The sequence below is a fragment of the Erithacus rubecula genome, assembly GCF_903797595.1.
Source record: "Erithacus rubecula genome assembly, chromosome: 8".
NCBI classification, from domain to species: domain Eukaryota; kingdom Metazoa; phylum Chordata; class Aves; order Passeriformes; family Muscicapidae; genus Erithacus; species Erithacus rubecula.
In genome coordinates this window covers 30,731,553-30,755,046 of record NC_136659.1, presented here as the reverse complement: position 1 = coordinate 30,755,046, position 23,494 = coordinate 30,731,553, and the positions used below count along the sequence as shown (strand labels likewise).

General features: G+C 38.2%; 1 protein-coding gene across 1 annotated transcript in view; it reads right to left on the bottom strand.

The window, feature by feature from the left end:
• Positions 1-23,494, bottom strand: part of MGAT5 (alpha-1,6-mannosylglycoprotein 6-beta-N-acetylglucosaminyltransferase) — a 111,500-nt gene that overhangs the window by 11,298 nt on the left and 76,708 nt on the right. Inside the window, exons 11-14 of the mRNA XM_079311244.1 lie at positions 20,944-21,077; positions 10,758-10,907; positions 3,150-3,296; positions 377-493 (exon numbers count right to left, since the gene is read on the bottom strand). Of these exons, the coding sequence (XP_079167370.1) occupies positions 377-493; positions 3,150-3,296; positions 10,758-10,907; positions 20,944-21,077 (548 nt within the window). The remainder of the gene's footprint in view (positions 1-376; positions 494-3,149; positions 3,297-10,757; positions 10,908-20,943; positions 21,078-23,494) is intronic.

The window sequence follows — 23,494 nt, the reverse complement described above, 5'->3', positions numbered from 1 at the left end:
TCCACACTGTAAGTGCACAAGCACTTCTGTGGGAATCTCAAGGTTACAAACTCAGAGTTGAGCAGAGTCTGCAATGCTCTAACAATCAACAACAAAACTTCCCCTCTGAATGCACAGAAAACACAGATTGCTGTGTAATTCACATGTGAAATTCTCATTTCTGTACAAATTCACCCACTCCTTTTTTTCAAGTAAGAACCTGACACATCCAGTACTACTAAAACATGATAATTTTGATACCATAGCTATGTAATAACCCTTTTTTCTTCAATACCCTACCAAAATGCAGTACTCATTGGACTAACACTAGGAAGCACTGCAGGTGCAGTACACACTACACCAAGTGCTGATAACAAATTAAAGACACATTTCTCACCTTTTGATTCAAAATTGATTTCACAGCCTTCTCAACCTCAGAAAGATCATTGATGTCCACAGTCCACACATGGGGCTTCCCAATGTAAACTTCAGCATAGGGATGCTGAGATGTCAACTGAAAGAAGAAATTATATTGGTAAAAATTAATGTGCAAAGATACCCTTGCCTCTTGCTCTCTTAATCAGACTTTTTGGATGAAATGCACTAGGATAGGGCAAAAATTCAGATAGAACACAACAATCAGCATCATTCCTTCTGAGTTACTTTTCAGATTTTCTCTTTAAATTTACAGAGTGATTTTGATTGCACAGATCACATGTAAGATACATGCATCTCTAATTTGTGTCTTCAACCCTCACAAAGACCCACATCACAGAAGATTTGATGTTTGCTGAAATTACTTGCACTGTGACCCTGAATCCCCACAGCTCATTCACAAAGCCACCCTCCTTCACAACCTCTCACTGCCACAAGTCCTGCTTAGAGCTGCATGGCTGGCTCCCAGAGATGCCATCCTGCATCCTTCAAAGTTCAAACATTTCCAGAATACTGTGAGCACAATTGAAGAAAGAATAATTTTAATAAAAAAGGATGAATTCTGACTCTCATGACTGAGGGCAGAAGAGTAACATGACCTCACCAAGAGTGATAGCCAATATTTTGCTCACCACTTTGTCAGAAAACAATATCAATGAATACTCAAGAAGGTAACTAAGAAAAACTGTATCAGAGTTGCTTTCAGAACCAGCAGGACAGATCAATAAGTACTTTTTGTGACTGGTCACTGAGGAGTGAGAGCATGCACATGAACACAAAAAAGGGAACAAAAACTACAGAAGTGGTTCACACCAGTCTCAGAAGAAAACTGCTTTTTCAATAAATGCCAAAACCCCCCCAGGAGAGATTGTTTATAGGCAATGTTTACACAGCTGTCTCTTTATGCTGTCCTTATGACACAAAGGCACTGCAGAAGATCTGAAGCAGGAAACAGTGTCTGTTGGGAAGAACTTTCTCCTGCACTGGAGATCACTGTACTTGCTCTTGTCCTCAAGTGAATGCAAGAAACTGTTGCATTCACTACCAAAAATACTAAAAAACCCACTAAAAATAGTCATTGCATTTTGCTTGTGGAGACTAGTAACTTGCAAAGGTTACTTTACAAAACCACTTAACACAGACTTTATCTTCAAATTCTTATGTGGATAATCATGCCACAGAACTACACAAGCTGTTTTTGTTCTTCTTTAGCATCTGAAGAATGGAGAGAAGCATTTAAGGGTTTTCTTAATCCCAGAGAACCACACATGGATTACTGGCAATGGGATCTAAATGCAGTTCTGAAGACCAGTCAGAGAAAAGGTCACTCTCAGGAGAGGTCAGCAGGGCATGGGAAGGCAGCAATATTCCTGATGGATACACATGATGTACTCTGGACTAGAGAAGTCAGTAGGGATCATTTTTCTGTACAAGTCAGGTACACAGCATTTCTGTTAGTGCATGGCATCAGGAATTATCATGGCATTCCAAGCCCTGAAATTCCTATGAAACACTTAGATGGGTTCAGATTATTTACTGAGCCTGATCAGTTATGGTGTTTGGGCACAGAACAACTGGAAATGAGACAAAAACTGAGGAACTCACAAAAGTTTTGAAAGGTGTCAAGCCCAAGGAGAAAATTTAAACAAGCTTTTATTCCCTTACTGCTGTCTCCTTTGTCAGCAACACAGACTGAGAGAAGGGGCAAGCTTCAGCTTGTACAGGACATGAATTCAGTGTAGAACAAGAAAGGCAATTACAGCTGTAGATCATAAAATTATACAGAATTCCTTTTCCTGATTGAAAATGGGAAATCGACTTTTGCTTATCAACCAGCTGGTGCTGCTCAGAACACAATTTATATGGCCCAAGCACAACCTGAATTGGGAAGTGTGGCTGTGCAAGGTTCTCATCACCTGCATGTTACCTGAGAGTTTTCCTCTGATATAAATACATGAAGAATATATGTACATACACCTATGAGCAAGCCAGACATGAGTGCTGATGTCAGAAATGGCTCTGTACAAGTGGCTCTTACAAGTACAGGCTGAAGATTACCTACACTGAATAAAAGAAAAATATTCCAAAGTCAGTGCCAGGGTGAGGGATTGGTTTACTTAGCTTCGATCTTCTCTCACTGGGAGTCTAAACACACTGACTGCTTTGAAAGCTTGGAGTTTGGTTTTCCTGTTTTCTTCAAGAGTCAGTTCTCCAAAAGTCTTCAGCATTTAACCACAAACATGGTGGGTGACCATTAATACCTTAACTCAACAGTGCCTTGAACAGGTCTTTTCTGAAGGAAAAAACCAAAACCCAAAACACACATAACCACCCACAAATGCCCTTTTCATAATTTACTTAAACACCTATTTATTTCCTGCACAGTACACTGCAATGTCTGTTTCTTCAACAAAATAAAAACACTTTCAAATGATGTATCAAAATGACATGATCTGTTCCTGGGCAGAACATCAGGTTTCCAAGTGAAACTTCAGTTTATGATGTCTCAATAAGAAGTAGCAGAATGTACCTATAAACAAATCCAGAGATAAAGCTTGAAGCGTGCTAACAACACCATTTTAATTATCCTATAAAAATAAGAACTGATACTCCCATCAATGACTAAAGGAAAAAGCATTTGCACACCTTTAATAAATTTCTCCTATATTCTGTTACTAAAAGGAAACCCAAAAATATTTTCAATAAAAAAAATTATCAAGATTGATACAGCTTACCTCTCGGAGTGTGGGCTTGCCTTTGAAAAAATCAGTGTTTTTGCTACTTTTTGGTGGGTTAAATCTTAAATTTAGGAAAGCACATCCATTGGCAATAGCCTCCAAGGGAGCTGGCCCTTCATATGGAAATCCAAGACCAACAAACAGCTGAAAAATACAAAATAAGGAATATATTAATTTTTGTTATTCATAGAAAAGCTCAGAGCTAGCTTAAAAGAAACAAAAACCCATTCTAAATGTAGCAGCCTGAAGAAAATGCAATTCTCAGGAGAAAATGGGAGAAATTCAACAGCTCACCACCTGCCACCCAAGCAGTAATGGAATGTCCTGTGAAACACATTTGACCATCATCATCTGCAATGAGCTGAGGGTGGTTTTTCATGGAGCTGAGGCAACAACAGCTCCTTTTAGGGCCTTTTTTGGGGAAAAATTGGTGGTTAATTGGTATTGAAGTGGAGTGGCTGGGGCTTTCCTACAGGTACAGGTTCTAAGGCAGCAACCTCCAGGTACAGCTGCACCAGTGTTCTCCCAGCTCCCAAGCCAGCCAAGCCCCTGGCTTTGCCAACAGGAACAGCTCCTGGCACACTAATTAAGCCTCCTAATTAAAACAGTAGGTGGCAGCAAACAGCAGCTCAAGACACAGCAAGAGCCTGCAGGGGCTTCAGAGGGTTCAATGCCTCCAAGGGAAGCCAGAGCAAAAATCCATCCCAAAGCTTTTCCTCCACCAGCTGAGATTCCAGGTGCTCCAGAAAAGGCACTGCTCTGCTTCAGTGAAAACACATCAAATGTTTTTTTGGAGTTGTCTGAAAAAAATCTTGACCCCTTTCCTGGCCAAACATAATAAAACCTTCTGAATTAAATACAGGACTCTTCATCTTCATTTGAATGTTTGTGTATAACAGGAGAACTACAAGCTCTGAGTTGGAACAGCAATTTTTCAGTGCTTTTACATAACTCATAAATATATATATATATATATATATATATATATATATATATATATATATATATATATATATCTACTGCTTTTTTCAGGAAAACAAAGCACAACTTTCATAGCAATGAGAGTCATGCAATCAGGACACATATTCAAAGAGGTCAAGGTATACTATTCTGCATTAAATCTTCTGCAACATGGAAATGAATCCCAGTAACAGAACATTCACAGCTGGAGGCTCTTCCTAACATTGATGCATAAACCTGTAGTCAGCCCTGTCATGCACAGGCATTGCAGCATCAATCCTCCCCTACCCATGGCAACAACAGTATAAATTCAGAGCTGGCTCATTTTAGAAAAGCAAGTTAACACTTCTCAGCATAGCTGAGGACATACAATTTTCACTGCATGGAGCTGAATATTGTAATTTCAGATCTCAATATTCAAGTTAAAAAAGTTGCCTACTTGCAAAAAGTTTCTCAACTCTCTCATAGATTTAAATCTTAAAGAACCTCTCCAGTGGCTGGTAACAGAAAGATCCAGAAGCTATTTCTATTGAAGACAAATTATATGAATTCTGGTTTTATATATGGCATAAAATGTACCACCTTTCAGTCAGAGAAATGTATACTACAAATAATCCCAAAAGAGGCTGAATTTACAAAAAGGTAATCTGCTGAAAAAAATGAATTAAGGACATGAAACCATTTCATACAGTCTGCACATAAAATATTTTTTAAACTACTCAGTTCAGGCAGAAAACCAGCTGAGAACCAGCAATTAAACCTATCTTAAATATCAATTCTCCTATGATTCTGTGTTTGTCTGTTATGTAGGGAATGCTGGGTTGTTTGCTTAGTTTAGCACTTTTTTAATAAACTGCTGCTGTGCACTGCTGAGTTCTGTGTCTGACTGGTCCATTTATTTGGGAGGAAGCTCCATGGGAAAAGAAACATGAGTTTATGTTTTGACAGCACAGAGTGCACTGCCATCACTTAATCTATAATAAATAGCTTACCACCTGTTTCCCATCCATTTTCCAACCTCACCTCTAAGCAGCACTGATCCTTTGAAGGAAGAAGGATGTGTCTGATCCCCAGAACAGGGTGTGTGTGTGTGTGGTGGCCTGAGCTTGCAGCCTGGCTCACAACTCCCTGCAGCCCCTCAAATCCTTCTTTCAGCCCTTCTACCACCCTCCAGCACATCAGCAAAGCAACTGAAATTCCCAAACTCAATCCAGAGCTTTCTCCAGGAAATTGTTCCTTATAAAGTGTCCTTGCCCATGGCAGGGGGTAGAACTAGATGATCTTTAAGGTCCTTTTCAACCCAAACCATTCTGTGAGTCTCTACAATTAATGCTCCTTGGTTAGGGAGTCAGTTTTTGTCTGGCGTAAAGAGTAAAATAGAAATATCTTACATGCCTTAATAAAGTCACATTCATTGTGATTAAAAGAGCAAGTATTAGAGAACACAGGCCTTTTCTGTAACTTACAATGCTCTCATTTGCTAATCCTTTGAATTACATGCAGCTTGTTATTTCCAGAAAGGCTAAAACAATATGTCAAGGTACTTCCTAAGAGTATGCAGCAAATACTGCAAGTCACTAACTGAAAAACCAAAAAAGGAGAAATAACAATCACCCATTTTCAGGTACCAGTGAAGCAAACATCCATCCTCAATACAGATGAGGCTGTGGGCAAGACAAGGCTCTGTCCCACAGAGTGAAGATTTAGACCAGATTGTGCTTCCCCTAATTTGTGATATAGCTGTACACTGCTGCCTGCAGCACTGGAGGTGCTGACAGTGGCTCTTAAGGTAATTTCTCATCAGATGTAGGTCTGGGAGCCCAGTCCACCATGGGGAGGCACCTGAACTCTAGGGCTGAAGATCCATATTGCAAAATTTCAAATGGGATGTGCTGGTAACACCACACGTGGCAAAAAATGTTAGTCCTGATCTCACTCTGTTAGCAGCAGCAGAACTGCTATGCAGAGGAGAATTGCTTTATGCTTTACTGGTTGATTACTGCTTGGAAAAAATTCATATTCTGTTTGTCAATGTTTTTCTCACCTTTCCAATGTTTCTGAAAGCAAAAGCCATTAATTTTCCTAGAGAGCTTTAAGTGGGCACATGGCACAGCCAGCTCTGCACGCTGACACTGAACGTGGTGACTGCCAGGAGGAAGCTACACTGTAAAAGTCCATCTAAAAGAGATAATTGCCAACAAATGCAGAAGTAGAATCATCATGGAAACAGCAGTGTGGCATTGGTGGTTTTTTAACCCATTCCTTCTTAGCAAGGTCTGCTGCCCCAGTATGTCTGTAGGTCTGCATGGACTGGAGAAGGAGATTTGTGTCTGCAACATCATAACAAAGGCTCCTCAGGAACCTTTTCCACCTTTTGAATGAACTAGTTTGGAATGTCAGACCTTTGAGTTGGCCACCCAGCATCACACCAGCCAAGACACCACTCTTGCTGTAATGAAAATGGCCCTCTCACAGTGCAGTAGTTGAGTGGAAACATCTCTGACACACAAAGTAACTCAAAACCCTTCTCATGCAAAGCAGTATGGGTTTTTTTGAGTATTTTTTATGGTGGAGTTTACAGCACCACATCAGACTACTATTAAAATAAGTACTTAAACAGTCTTCCTAAATTATAGCCAAAATAATAAAATAAGGAGTGAAAGCTTTACTTCACTGATTATAATTATGACTAGCTGAATAGTTAAGAAAAAAATTAATATTCCAGAGACTAAATGGTGCAGTTCCATGCACAGGAGTGTTTATCTTCTTCTCTCTCCTTTCTAACATTACTGCACTTTATTTAATTTATTCTGTCAGGTTGGTAGGTTTATCACCACATTAATATGCCTCCTTACTGAACTTATATATTCTCTTCTGATCTCCAGAAATAGGAGTATAGCAAAGGTTAACTATATTGCTACATTCTTTTCAATACAAAATACTTTCTGCAAAAGTCAATCCTTTTGTGATTCAAACAACTTGAGAATAAAATCACTAGGTAAATATCTTTTTAGCTGATTTTATGAAGTATGGGGAAGTAAAAATATATTCCTTCATAAAAAGCAATATGAAAACAAAGTTTGTTTGCCTATGTCTGTCTAAGCAGGTTGTTGCTCCTACTTTTATTAATCCCCATACGGAAATCGTAAAACCCACTTAATAAACAAATTTGAACTCTGAAAAATTCACAGTGACTTGAAAGAAAAAGTTGCATCTGAAACTTTCTTGAAAGGAGAAATATTTCTTAAGAATTCACCAGTGGTTCCTCCAAGAGAGCCTGGTCCAAGTCCTCCAGCTGCCCACTTGGCACGGAGCCCTGTGAGCTGCAGGAAGGCTGCCAGCTCGCCTACCCCATTCTCCCCCGACGTGATGAATGGCTTCACATCTTCTCATTAGCAACTGCAGACATGGCTCGTTTTTGTCATGCTCTACACAGCTGAACCAGCCATGATGAATCTCAAACAGCCCCTCCTGCCTGCAGAACTCACTCCCTCCCTCCAAAGTGTGCTGCTTTACAGCACACACAGAACGAAATGGCAGCTGCACACTGCCCAGAATAACTGTGTCCTACCAGCTACTGCAGGGACCAAAGACATTTTGGGAATGTAAAGCTCTGATTAAGAATCACAGGACTGAGCCTGTCACCTACTGGTATTTTGCTGTCTAAAGACAAAGTGAAGCAGTGCAGCATAAGTTGACACTTCTGACTAGGCTGAACCATGTGATTTGTTAAATTATTATTTAGCTCTCCTTTTCTGAAACCAGAACATCTGTCAGCTAACCTGACAAAAACCTGCCAACACAGTGTTGAAATCACAACCAATGACAGACAATTCTTGCCCATGTGAAGGTTTCTGGAAGTTTAAGGACAAAGGGTTGCTGTCTCCCCAAGATGCTCCAGACAAGCATTGTACCTGCAGATGTTCCCAGCCTGGAGTTATGGCCCTGATTATTCAACACTGACAGCACATGGATAGTCTGGTGAGAAAACCCTGTAACTAAATTCATTAGGGGACTCTGGCCATGTTGCCTAGTGAATAAAGCTATTATGATTAAAAAGTGTCCTTGAGCATCACTGCAATGCATGTGCACACACACACACCGTGCTCCTCGGGCACAAAGCTCCTATTCAAGTCAGCTTGGTTTTTGTAAGAAACCTGCACCTATTTTAGTAATTCAATCCATGATCCATCTGACATAAACACAACTGACCCTCACAGGCAGCAGATGGCCACTGGTGACAGGTAAGCAGTGTTTTGCACTAAGCTGTGCTCAAGTACTGCCTCTTAAAGGGTATCAAAATCTGGAACTGTGAATGTACAGGCAGCCAGAAGACTTGCAGTGTGTTGGTCAACACTGACAGGTAACCATTTGCTGAGGCAGAACAGCCAGAGTACCTGGGAGATACTAAGCATCACCCAGCCAAAAAAACCAGAAACAAACCCCACCCATCCCTCAATCCCCTGCAACTGAAATGTCCAAACAAATCAGATGGGAGATCTCAGTTTCTACTTCCAATCCCAGTATGCTGCTGTTTTTCTGTGCAATTAGATGTATTGAAACTGTATTAGACAGGAATAATAAGCAAAATGCATGATGCAATAAGCCATATTTAATTTCATTTAATTGCAAAATCATAAATACATTGCACTCTCATTTCCCTGACAACACTTATGTATTAGGAGAAGCAGATGGACTATTAACAGCTTATCATCAGGGCAAAGTTTTGTTAGCCTGGCTGTATCCTAAATAAAATATTTCCTTAAATGGAAAACAGCTTTTGTCATCTGCAAACCTTCTAAAAAAATCCAGAAAAGCCATATTAAAATACTGCTTGCAGACATAATTTTTAAAACCCTGATTTCCTGATACAGGGTTCTGAAACACACCAGTGATTTCCTCAGTGGCATCTACTAAGAAATGCAGCAAATTCTGGAAATTATTTTCCCCAGTGTTATGAAGGAAAAAACCAACCATAACTAATGCACAATAGAATAAAAATCTTTAGAGTCTAAAATGCTCTAGGACTCTTACAACAGTACAGCACAGATCCATGCTTTTCATCAAATACTTTTTGTGAAAAATAAGCAATTTACAATCTCAGGAGCACTTCACAATCCCAACACAGTCTCTTCTATCTGATGCTGCAATTACTGCTCAAAATCTGAGTGGAAGTAGTCTGCTGCCTCCTGTGTCATAAAATCCATACAACTAAATTGCATAACACATAGGTATCAACTTGAATTTGTCCTGAATTGAGTATGTCTTTACATTGCACCTTAGAGCACAGCAAATATAGCCAATAACAAGTAGATGAGATATCTAGTCAATACTGAAAAACAAGCTTTTTAATGGGATACATGCAAGATGGCTGAAAAAAATTAGAGAAAGGCTTAGTTGAACATAACTATTACTATGAACTGACATTTGTATAGGGACATCAGTAATTCTATAGGAAGTCCATTTGCTGATTTTACTATTTCAGTGAGTAGAACACATGGTGTTTAGGAGGTAGTTACTGTTCATTCCTGGGGTTATTACAAGGTCAATATTCTTCCCACATTATGATTAACACAGGGATTTCATACTCCACACAGGCAAAAGCTGTGTAATCTCAGATTATCTATGACGAAAGCAAATGTTGATTTTTAATATGCAACATTATGTGTATCTGCATGCATCAAGCACATACACACAATGGCTGCCTTTAAAAACTCATAATTTACCAACAGCTGTCACACAGAGATGTCAAATTACCATCATTTTCCCAAGTACTTTAAAAAGGAGATCTCTGCAGTTGTGTGGGAAGCCTAAGAGGTGCTTGTTTTTTCATTTCTTTTTTTTTTTTTTAAAGAGATTTTTCTGTGGAAGTGCACAGCAAGAAACTATCAGCAGTGGTGCACTTCCACAGATTTTGCTAATTTTAAACACACAACCCCTTTTTTTCACCAACTTGAAGTCAAACATCCTATTTAAATTTAATCTACTGAAGTGCTTTATTGCTGCAAAGTGCCACAAACATTATGGGAAGGGCAGAGAATCCCAACAAAACTGTGGGGACAAAAATTTATTTCAATGCATATCCCATTCCTTATCCTGAGTTCCCTTGACTGTGGAGCCACAGGCAAAGCCCATCACAAAAAGCCATGCTGCTGTGCTCACTGTGTGCTCAGCTGAGGCAGAGGAAGGACAGGAATGGCAAATGAAGTGAGCTTTGCTTTCTCCAGAGAGAGCAGGGTCACTCTGGGTTAAAGTCACAGGGAGGGCAGAGCCAGCTTTGGGATGTTACCTAACTTTGACCTCAGGGATGCACAACAGAGCACATCCTCAGCTGGTAATCTCCCTGAGCTGAATATCACATTCAAGAAAATGAAAAATGCATTTATCCCTGTTTCTCAAGCTGGTTTTTAAATGGGACTGTAGGTTGTCATCCCAATTTTCTAATAGGAGCTGTCAATCCACCAAACACAGACATGGAAAACGAATTCTTGGCACACAGAACACAACTTAAGCTCCTTTACACATGATAATTTTTTTCCAGTGCTTTTAAATTTGGAGCTTATTCATAGGAGGTGAAATGCATGCACTTCAGACACCCTCTATTTGGAGATTTTTTTTTGCCACCACTCCTGCTTGAAAACTTACTTTGGTTTCCCTCAGCAGAAACTGCAAATCCCTCCCACTGAGTATTCCATGGTTCTTGACATAGCCAGGGATGTACATGGTGCTTGTCCCATGAACAGTCCCATGGACCTCCATGTAGGTGTGGATGACATCCAGATAAGCCTTCTTATCCTGCAATGGCAAGGAAAAAATATTCTCAGTCTTACAAATTTGAAGCAGCAATATTTAATCAGAGCTGTTTTTATATCTCCTGTATTACAAAAACCAGGGAAAGACAAAATTCACTCATTCCTATTTGATTTCTATAATGTTTGATCTTTCATTACATTGTTAGTTTGTTTTTCTACTAAATTGGAAGAAAACTGCAGCATTTTCACTCATAGTCGAGGCATAAATAAATCAATATAAAGGCTCTCTTAATTTCTAATTGGACAAAAAACCAGGATGCCATCAGCCAGCTGTAATCTCAGCATGCTGAAACAATATTTGGCCTAAAAATACTAAAAACTCATTTTGAAATATCAAATTTTCACTGTTTTGGTCGAAGATGCAAAATAATTATCTTCTTTGTGAAGAAGAGGGTGAATGTCACCTTAGTAAGATGCAGTCTTGCCAACTGAGTAACTGAACTGAACTCCAGGAGAGACCTACAAATGTTCCACTTACCTGAAGCTTTAAAGGCTTTTTGGAAAAGAACCAGAGAAGAGCAATGGTTTTAACACTGCATTTTTTAAAAATTAAGAAAAAATAGTACACTATCCTAGTTTGCACACAAGAATTACTTTAATTTTCAGTGCCATATGGTTTTTTGAGTTTTAAAGACTACTGGCATTCTAAGGCAATTAGCTGAAGACTGTATTTACATGCAGGCTGAAACACAGATCAGAAGAATTTCCCTCAATATTTGCACATAGTCTTTAGTAATAGCTCTAAAATCAGGCAACAAGTAGCTATACTTCCTGGCAGCAAGTGAGTTTTTACAAATTCTACTTTCACTCACTATTTTTGTCATGCAAATTCTGTGCACTGTTCCTCCACAGCCCTGTGTGAAAACTGGCCAAAAGTTCTACTGAAGTTCATTCAAAGGACAAGTAGACTGGTGAAAATTCTGACTTTTCAAAACCTGGAGGAGCAGATGTCAGGCCTAGGTGGATGAATGCTACTTCTTATGAATTAATTGTTGTAGAGGGTGTTTAATGTCCACAACAGAGGTTTGTCCCTTCAGCCTGCTCTGCTGGTGACCTGCCTGTGCTGCCCCATCCCTGAATGTCCCTTCTGGCAGCTCTGCCAAGGCTGCACCAGCCAGACACTGTCCTGGGCTAAGCATTACATAAAACAGCCAACAGATAAAGACAAAGATGCTTTCTTGTCATTAATTAACACAAATTATTCAAAAAACTAAAAGCTTGTTCCATTTTTTACTTCAAATTACTCTGTAAGAGATGTTCCTCACATAATTGCTAAAATATCAGAATTAGAAACTGTGAGAAACTTTGTGAAGAGAAAATCCATTTAGAAATTTTTCTTTGAAAATGAGTAGGAGAAATACAAAAGGAGTGGCCTGATCTTGTTTCCAGAGGATACCTTAATCCTGCCTGGCCTTTAGTACATGCAGGGCTTTGGAGTGTGCAGGGTTCTGAATGGAAAAGGCAAGACAGCAGCAGGTACTGCTGACATGATCCACCTGCAGCAACAACACCAAGGCACTTGATCTGATTTTACTGGCTCATGATACAAACCCTGCTGACACAAATGCACTCTAACTCAAGAAAATCTGAGGAACAAACAGCTAGAAATAATGAAACAAAGATTAACTAAAGTTACACTTCTTTTCAAGATTGCAATGACAATTTTACAAACCTTTTACAGAATATTTAGCTGTTTTAAAATAACATTATCCATGCACAGCCTTAACTGGGAATATTACTTAGGCATATGACTGACTTCTTTCCCAATTCAGAGTCTAAATAACAGATAAAACATTTATTATTCAAATAAATGGATAATTTATCCAATCAAAATCTCACTCCTTTATCTCCTTATTTACTTTTAGTCAAAACCAACTGCTTTCATAATCATCTACAAAGTACCATAAAGGTCCTATTAGCACCTTACACTTTACCTAAAATTCACTAACATTTATTTTGCAATTAAGTAATCCTGAATTTCCACATTCCTTGAGAACACGTGTTCTTTTGGATCATCAAAGTATATATTCTAGGAAACCACCTCAGAAAAATAATCAGGACACATAATCCAATTCTAGACATTAAAAAGAGTGAATTAGAAAATGAGAGAGTGCAAAAATGGCATTTATAAATAGAAAGGATACATGTAAATAAAGCAAGAAATGTGACTTGCAAACAAAATACTAACATTCCTTCAACTATTTATCTGCTTCCTGAGTTGCTCACTTGGGAGCAGATATAATTATTCTTTTATTTTAAACCATTTGAACTTTACTTTCTCCAAGATGGACATTCTATGCTGACCCTCTGTCCACACTGCAAACCTAGACTTAGAGGATGGAAGATAATCACATTTAAAAAAAGGCAAATTATTTCTCCTCAGACCCAAAAAGGAAATGTAACAGCAACAGCTGCAAAAGCCTTTTCTGAAACAATTTTTCAGCAGCTAAAATAAACATGCCATTCAGAAAAGTGCTTTTTGTTGATCACTGACTGCAGAACTGTTATTACTGTTCATCAATCATTTCCACCTACATTTTAAAAGCATCATGATAAGGCCTTTCTCATCAAAGAAATCAAGTGACAACTGTTTGATAAGTCTTTCCCTAGGACAATGTTGACAAGAAGACAGCATGAAGAGGGGAAATTTTAAGTTTGGTGGGTGAAAAATTTAAATATAAAAGCTACAAAAATATGTGGTGGAAACACAATTCGTCCAGAACTAAATTTTGCTTTTAATTTTCTCAGTGTAGTAGCTGGTGGCAATTAACAACTCTGCTTTACCAACAGTTTGCCAGTCCTAGATAATGACAGTATTTTGTGATTTTGTACCATTTGGGTTCCCTCACAGGACACCAAAAATTCAGCACTGAATGAAATTAAGCACCACAACAGGCCACCTGCATTACACAAGGGCTTGATTCAGAGTCCTGAACTGCTTTATGGTTGAAAGTTGAGACTGCAAAACATATGTAAAACAGCACATATAGCCAGCCTTGGTATCTTGCATTGAAAATTCAGAAGGCAATGGTTCATAAAGCTTGACAAATGTAATTCAGAAAAGCAAGTACTGGGATACATCTTTGTGTATATCCCACATGCACACTGTAAAGTGGAGAAGTCCTATCATCTGAGTGCTTATCTGTAGCAGTGTCAAGTCAAAAATAAGTCAAAATGCAGTGTACATGCAATGTTTGACAATTGAGATTGTGACACAAACATAATCTCTGCTCAAGAGCTGTCACCCTCTCAAAGACTTCTCAAGACATGCCTGAATAATGAAAATCCTCTCTTCCAGGGAGCTAGGAGAGTGCACAAAGGCTGGGGAATATTAAGAGTCAAGTACATAAAGTGTTTTACAGGGGTATATCACTAAGAGCAGATTAAGTCTCCTTAAATATGAAACTTTTGCCCCGAATTTATAAAGGGATGTGGAGAAGATACAGTGATTCATGACTAGTAAGTAGGAATGCTACACTGAACAAGTAATCTGAAATGCAAATAGTCACCTATGTAACCACACAAACCCATCAAAATGACAATGACAATTTTTCCTGTCCAAGGAAATCCTCTCTTACCAAACTGGTAGTGTTTTCTGAAGAAGCCAATCAGCTTGTAGGAATTCTTTGAAGTTCTTAAAGGAATTAAATCTCTTGGGGAGAGACTGGGAATCACTCTTGTGACCCAACAGTCATTATGTGAAAGAGAACAGAGAAGTGACAAAAGTATGCTCTCATTATTGATAGTAACAAAACTCAAGCTAATTTCAAAATGTTACATAAAAACATTGTAATATTGAACACCTGGGGTTTCATAGCTTTTGAAAAAACCTCCTCAGTAATCTAAGGGACAGAGACCTGAAAAGAGACCATTTGACAAATTCAACTAGCACCAAAACCCAGGAAATAAATTAGTCAGGTGAAAAGCTGACTTCACTTTATTAGCAGCACTGGATGCAGGGGGAATTCTCTTAAAGCATGCTCAGTAACTTAAGAGACCAGGTTCTATCCCTGAAACTAATACATATTCATCATGTTTTCTGAATACATGCACATGTGCTCAGTATTGCCATGGACTGGTTTGGATATGGCTCTGGCTCTTGTGACCAATCTTTTCTCCTTGAGAGTATCTCAAATTTATGTTGTAAAGTCAGAATGTACTTCTCTTATCTTTCTTTTCTCTAACACACAATCCTTATTCTCTAAACTAAGATAGCAGCCAGCACATATTAATCACTAATTCAAGTAAGCAGGGAGGCATTAGCTGGCACAAGGCTCAGTCTCAGACACAGGGAGTTAACACAGGGCCACATTAATCTCTGGCACTGCATGGTACAAAACTAAGTGTTAACCATGGATATGGGGATCATACACTTTGTGCTAAAGATAAAAGAATTTTCCAACATTTCCCCCCACTGCTGCATAGACTTCTTATAGAAATAAAGCATGTTTTGTAACTTAACTAAAATGACAGAAATGTTGAAAACCAGTCCTCACTTTGAGTGTTGGAAGAAACCCCTGAGCTAACCAGTGTCACTCAAGAATGAAAACTTTGCACTATAACATGATTATGACCCATGGAAAAAAAAAAAATCAGTCTATTATTCAGTGGCAGTCAGTCCACTCACAAACCAAGTAAATGATAGGAAATTTTTTAAAGAAATTCAGAAATAAAGAGAATACTATTGAACTATTATGTATAAACAATTCTTTCCCTCCTCATACACTGCTGCATTTCTGGTCCATTTTCCCAAAAAGAAGCTGAAAACATTGGACAGTGTTCTGAGAGGGATAAGAAGGATCCAAGATACAGGAGAGTTTCCACTGTTACACACAGAAATCTGCAGAAAATTCTTTAACAATTCTTCAGTTTGAAAAAGACAACTTGTCAGAATATGAGGGAGGTTTACAAACCCATAGTTGGCATAAAGAATGTGGATAATGACTGACTATTCAAAATGTTCTATACAAAGAAATCCAAACAAAGTTCATAGAGGGCAGGTTTAGAAAAATGCCAAGTTAACAATTTCTCCTGCAATAGGTCATGGATTTGAGGGACTCCATGACAGAAAAAGCTGCAGAAGCAAAAAAAAGTTTGCATAAGTTCATGAGGAAACAAACACTTTGAAATTACCTCTGAGATCTCAAAAATGTGTGAACAGACAGTTTATCAACAGAGAAACAGATTAAGGAAAGACACTGGATTAGAAAAGCTACAAAGAGAGAAAATTTGCAAGGGGAGTATTATATAACTTTGCCAAGCTCTTGTTCTTCCTGAATGTCCATTTATGGCTTCTTTTTTAGACACCATATATCTCTGAATAAAACATATATAAATTGGCACATATATAAATTTTGCACAAAGAATGAATAAAACATCTCAGTGGAGGATTTCTGGCAGAGCTTGAAGAATCTTATCCAGTTCTCTGTCCTCATCTTTTCCATCCATGAAGGTTTGGGGTTTTTAACACTGAGTTTTTCCCAAACTTTGACAATTTCATGGGCATGCAATGCATGCCAATACCTAAGCAGCAATTTCCTGTTCTAGAATGGAAATTTCCAGAACCAACAATGAGACATCCTTGTGCACTGTAACTGCTGAAGGACAAAAGTGAAGGGGTAGAGATGAAAATAGGAAGTGAGACCACAGGAAGAAAAAGTTGTGTTGGTTTTGTGCTAACCAAGTAATAATAGATGATTGTGTTAATCAGTACTGTAAAACCTCACTAATTCTTTTGCAGCTGAAGAGTTCTGCAAAATGAGATCACTGGCAGGTAAATATCCATGAAAAAATAGGTTTTTTTTCTTCATAATAAATTAAACTCCAATTTTCATTATAAATGTTAAGACTAAGCCTTTAAAAGTGTATGCTTATTTACTGCACTCACTTTTTTTGATTTACTTTTTTCTGATCTATACTGCTTTCAGAAGGAAATGGTGAATTTCAGAAATGTTGCTGAGATGAATAGTCTGGCTCATTCCAATTTGTTATATTTGTGGCACAAGGCAGGACAGTGCTCCTGGTGCCAGGCTCTAGGTTAACTTTTGATGAACTGGTAAGTCCCCAGTGCTGCTGCACATTCAGAGGAACACAAAACAGAACAACCACAAGACAAGTTTCTGAGTGCACTGACCACAGGGGAGAAAAGGTGAGAAGGAATTTCTGTCCCTTCACTTATTTTTCTTTTAGTTTAAAAGTTGAAAAAAACCAACCAGAGGAAGGGACTTTCCTCCTGCTTTGTGTGAGAGGACAAATGTTGGGGAAATTCCATTTCATTACATGGAACTATATTCCATTTCATTTCCTGGAGCTATAAAGGGAAGACTTGATTGTGAACAGCCTCAGTGATGTGCTTTCCCATGGAGAACAAGCTAAAGGTAACCATTTCCAATGCACCTCTTCAAAAGCTGCTATGCAGGCAGTATATATTTAAAAAGCACACCCAGCTTTTCAAGTGGCATTAGTAAGAAACTCACACATTATTTTGCCTCTAAATATACAAATTTTTACTTTCAAGACAGCTCCAATAGACTGTAATAAACAACTAAAGCAGTGATCATATACTTATGTTATACATTGATGCCTATTTTCTCATACAAGCAACCTTCTGACTTCTCTCACAGCAACTCACAAAAAAAATAGCAAGTACTGCAAAATGAATTTCTACTCTTTTCTAGAATTAAGGGTCAAATTAGTGGAAGAGTATAACTAAGTTGCAGGAAGAAGAACAAAGAAAAGAATTAGAAACAGGAGCTAAGGCAACATGAAAGGCTTCAAACATTCTCTTTTAATTGAAAGATTCTGTAATTAAAGCAAATTTTGATAATGGAGAGCATTATGGGTTTCACACATATATTATTAATTCCTTTTTTTGCCCCCACTTTGGCATAGATAGGACTCTCTTGACTCCTTAGTACTGCCAAAAATTCCAGACAAAACCCCAAACCTTTAATCCCAGCAAACACTTTCTCAAAACTTGGCAAATGTTGCCCTTCATAGCTTATCTCTAAAGATTGCCTTTCAAAATGTGGCAAAATTCTTTAGAGCCATTACACATTCTGAGATTTGTAATCCTCAACCCACCTAGGACTGATTTAGTTATCAGAGGGAAATAAGGCAGATTTGTTTTACACCTTCTGCATCATACATCCCTTCTGACCTCAAGAGGTGAGCCCAGACTTGGCCACTGTGATATGGGATGGATGTCACTGGGCTCAGGCACAGAAAAGAGCCCATGTCCATGGCTATATAAAGCCATGGTGGTTTACATAGCCCCAGGGAGAAGAGGTTCTGTGCACACTTCTGACCCACTTCAGCCTGCTTGGTGTAAAATTAAACAATTGATTTGTCACTGCTATTCCCCCAAAAGCACCAAAGTCTGGGGACAGGGATGCTCTCCCCTCCTCAGTGTGCTCCCCTAATGACTGATCAGCCCCAGCAGTGACACATGTACTCTGTGCAGATTACACTTCTCATTAATTGGCCATGTTCAGTAGAAAGAACAGGAGCAGGATAAATAGATTAGCCTGGTTCCATACAAGCCGTGGTGGCAGATGAAAAGAGCACCGAACAGGGAAAAGGAAAGAAACGTGAAATAAGCAAATTATACAGACACAAGATTAGTTCAGGCTTTCTCCTGATCACAAGAATTGGATTTTATCACTCCAGATAAGAAATCCCACACTGTAACTGATTCAAAGCCTATCTGCAGTGATTTGCACTTTATACATGAGTGCATATGGGCATGACTGCAGTTACAATCTGCAAGTTACAGTTTTAATCTGCTCCATGTTACAAGCACACAGTACACATCTTAATATGGCCAGATACCAAATCAAACATCTTGTAAAAAACAAGATTGGCAATACTGATAAAATACAGCAGTGACTTGAAAAGCAGCACTTTAAAAAAAAAAAATGATACAAAGGTCTTGGCTGAGAGTTCCTAATGGTGCAAAGGGGACCTGTCTAAAAATGAGACACTATTTCCATTTGGATTTGATGCTGGTGTGGCCCACGTGCCCTTTGCAAACATTCACATTTCAAGAGGAATGTGAATAATCTTGAGAAGGCTCAGAGAAAACAGACACGTGAAAACTCTTGAGGATTAGAAAGCACAAAGCTCTCAAGGGTTCAGCATATACAGACTTTTCAGGAGATTACTATGGGCTACTTTGACCTCAACCTATATATCCCTACAGGGCAGCAGAACAGAAACATCATCAGTCCAGCTGAAAAAGTTTATAACTGCTACTAAGACTGGAAACAGCCACATGGAAATCTGTACTAGAAATAATGCAAAATCTTAAGGGAGAAGGCAATTATTGGAGAGCTTCACCAGAGGAAATAATGGGATTTTGCATTGTGTCTATTTAAAAATCAAGACTGGATGTTACCACCCAAAAAGCCATGTTTTGTGTCTTAATCAGTCCATGAATATCCTGTGTGTCATACAGAATCTGAGACTAATCACAAATCTCCCCTCTGGGCACATAAAATATCCATACATATTTCTGAGTCCATACAGGCTAAATAAACTGAGAAAAATATAGATGTCAGTGAAAAACACCCTGGTGACTAAGGAGCTGTCTTGTTCCTTGAATCCAACTAGTATTCAACATGTCCTTCTGTTGATGTGCACTGCAAGTCAGGTCAGGAAGTTTAGATGATTATTGCATGCTCCTGTTTTTGAGAGACTGATAATGAGAGCAGTCACTAGTAAAAGTACAAGTAGAGTCACAAGTAAAAGTACAAGAGCCTAAGCTTGAAAAGATTTGCAGAAAGGATTCCAGCTCTGCTCCAGACTCTGCAGACAGGAAAGACTGCACACAGGGACATACAAAGTCCTTCTATACCATGAGCCAAACAGGATATATAAATACTTTCACATATTTACTACATATTTTTCTTAGTACAGTAGCCAAGAAGCATCCAGTTCTACCACCACTGCAAACATTCTACTATTTCTATCAAATTTTAGTTTTGTTTTGTCTCACAGATGGATCATTTACTTGTAGCCATCATCTTTAGAGAATTTATTCTGTATAATCTTAATTATCAGAATGAATGTTGCTTCTGTGGTTTGAAAAACTGTGCAAGACCAATATTCTCATACCAATAAAGAGAAAAGGAATGAAAATGGTGAGACCAGGTGGTCTCACATTGTTACATTGTTTGGCTCTATGCATGGCACTGAAAAACCCCTTTTCCAGTTGACAACAGGCTTAAAAATAAAGTTTTTTTCAAGCAGGAGGGAAGGCACATGGAGGATATGGGCAGGCAGAGTATTTAGGCACACAGAGCTGGAGGTAACTTGGAAGAAATCCAGTTCCTAGTAAGCAATCTCTTTGAAAACTGCATGAGAGACATTCCCAGGTGTGCCAGCCTGGAAGAAGAGCCAAAGAAAAGGACAGTGGGTGGAAAAAACAAACCACTGTGACTTAATAACAAAATATACTTTAATTTAGTGAAAATATGACCAAACCTTGCTGTTGTTATTCTGCTGCTCTCATCTGCAGATGAGAGAAAATACAATAATGGCAATATTAAAGAAACAAAACTTTGATATTCTTACAGGGAGATAAAATGAGACTGCACACTTCTAGAGCCTTTAGTGAAGAAGTTTCATCTCAAAATACAGCATGTTTTTCATTGTAGATATAAGAACTGAAGTAATTGAAAGACAGGTTTGCTTATGACTGATGAAAGTTCACACCTTAAATTTTCCATTATGTTTGCCATCCTTCTGCATTTTCCAAAATTATTACATTAAGACTACAAGACTATATTTTTTTTCCTATCAGAAAGGTGTACAGAAAAAGCAAAGAATCCACATTAATCTAGATAGAAGTTTCTTTAACAGAAAGACTTCAAATGTTCAATTTAATTATTCAAATACATATGTTTCCAGAAGAAGAACTTAATGGGTTTAGACAGATGGGACATTTTCAAATTTCAAATTGTGCTTTATTATATCGACCAACATAAATTTGCTCAAGCATATGAGTATAAAAAACTCACCTTCCAGAAATTATCTACTTTGCCATAAACAAGAGATTGATTCTGCCTTTTGATGTCATTAATGTGCTTAATGTCACTGGAATTCAGATGCTGCTCTACCACAAATCCAAGGAAGCTGTTATCTGGAGTGTGAGCTGTAAAAAACAGAGCAGATTCAGCATCTTTGAAAATATTAGTTTATGCTACATTAGAATGAATGTTCTCTGAAAAAAGCTATAAGGAACATATTATGCAACTGATCACCTCCTTCTTATTAGTACTGAAAGATACATTTGCTTGCTTTATTGTCCAAAATAGTTTTTATTAATTTTAAGTCCTGCTCCATATGCCTACTGGAATAAGCAGCTATTTTCTGTCTTGTTCCTGATAATAAAAACTCTGCAGCTGGACTGAGTCCAATGGTAATGATCTTTTTTGTCTGTGTGCTAAGCTTTATTTTATTATTAGAGATAAAAGAAACAGAAGAAATCCAGCTTGACAAATCTCAGAGATACAATACCAGCAGTTTGAAAACCCCCTGGATTTATGCTTGTTAGCAAAGTTGGATGTTGCTCAGTGCCATAAATACATTTTAGAAAAATTTCTTGGGTTCACCTCCTATACTGGAATTACCAACATCAGCCACCCAGCTCACTGTGCATCACATACCCATGCTAATTACTGATCTACCAAGTCAATCTATGCAAATCAGGATACAAATTGCATTGCCTAATTCACCCAGACATAGTGATTATAAAATATTTAAAGGTGGCAAGTGAAGTTGGCAAAACTATTTCAATCCAATCCAGGCAAAAAAAATATGTGCCAAGGATACACAATTTACTCAAAGTTTTTTATAGTATTGTTATCCCAGTTGGTCTTTTTTGCAGCAGTCACATCCAGCAGTGCTGGTCACTGTTCTCTCCCCCCTATAAAGACACAGATATTTAGAATTATTAAAAGAAAGAGGTTTTATTTTGGATTGTTGTTTTGTTGGGGTTTTTTTTTTTTTTTTTGGAGACTGGGTGTTTAATTCCAGTAATGGACTCCAAAATTCAGTGCTTCAGGTAAAAATCCATCCCTACTATATAAAAACTACTCCAACACATGGGGTTTTTTTCTCTCTAAAAAGTGCCATAGCCTCACAAGTGCACATAGAAAAAGGCTGCAATAAACAGCAGGATCTCCTCTCTAGGCCTCCTGTTAAATTCTGGCACACAAGCTGACAATTAATCACATTTTGAAAAGCTTAAGAACAATAAACAAAACAAAAAGCCCCTTAATCCAAAGACAATACCCCAGGTATTTTCAATATGTGCAATGCTAAACCTCTAATAAAGTTATTAAAAAAAATTCTATTGCAATTATGAGGTTTTGCATTTTTGCTTCTGAAAATAAGCCAAGTGGATAATGCAGGAGAACAGAGAAACCATACACATCCCTCCACCATTACACTTAGTCTTTCAAATGACAATTACTCTATTTCACAAAAAAATGCCTCAGCAACAGCCAGGCACCCACTTAGACCCAAGGACTTTTTGGAATTTTACACAGCAAACAGCACATTTCAAACATGTCTGAAAAGCAGCATTTTTCCACTTTTTCATATTTTTGGATGAGAGACTGCATTCAAAGGAGAGTCAAGGCAGTACACACTCAAAAGAAAAATAAACCTTTGTTAATGTTAGCACTTAGAACTGGTGGAATTCAGTGTCTCAAATATCACAGACAGGAAGCAGCACTCAGATGGATTTTTAAGCAAGACCACGCACTTTCAGAAGTACCAGTGCTGTTATTTTGCATGAAGGTATTTGAATTAAAAACATGGAAAACATAAAAAGGGGGAAAAGCTCTCACGCTTCTGGAAAGCTCAGAGAACAGTCAAGCACTTGGTAATATGCCACAGGTTTGAATATGGCTTGCTTGTTGCTCAGGATAATTTTCTGCCCTTATAATCAGAGTTCTCAAAACATAATAGAGTCTGGGGATCTTGGGAAGCTGTCCAGGGTTCCAATCTGCCATAAAATCTTTACTGATGCATAATATGCACTTTTAATCACAACCCCATAAAGATGGTGCTATTTCTGCAGCAGACTGCAAAACAACAAACATCAACTTTAAATATCACAAAACACATTGACTCTTCTACACCTAGTACCAAAAAAATAAAAATAAAAAACCAAACAAACTAAGAAAACTTGAATAATCCACAGCACTGGAATCACTCATGCTTCAGAATTAGTTTGCCTGCAATCTATTTACCACTTTTCCTGCAGAGGAAGACCTGCAGTCATTTCCAGCAGTAAAAACTGGAAATGGTCATTTATTAAAATTCCAGTACAGTCATACTTGTGGAAAATTCATTATGAAGCAATTTTCTCTGCACAAGAGACTGTATCAGTGGCAGTCTGCACTGCCACAACAGAAACCTCTAGAGAGAAGATTTACTTTCTTCTGCTCTTCAGGGGGTGGGACTGAGTGGTGCTCACACAGAGCACACAGCTGTAACCCCAATGTTCATCCAGCTGTTTTCAGTGAGTGCATCATTCCCCTTGATGCTTTCTTGAACAGG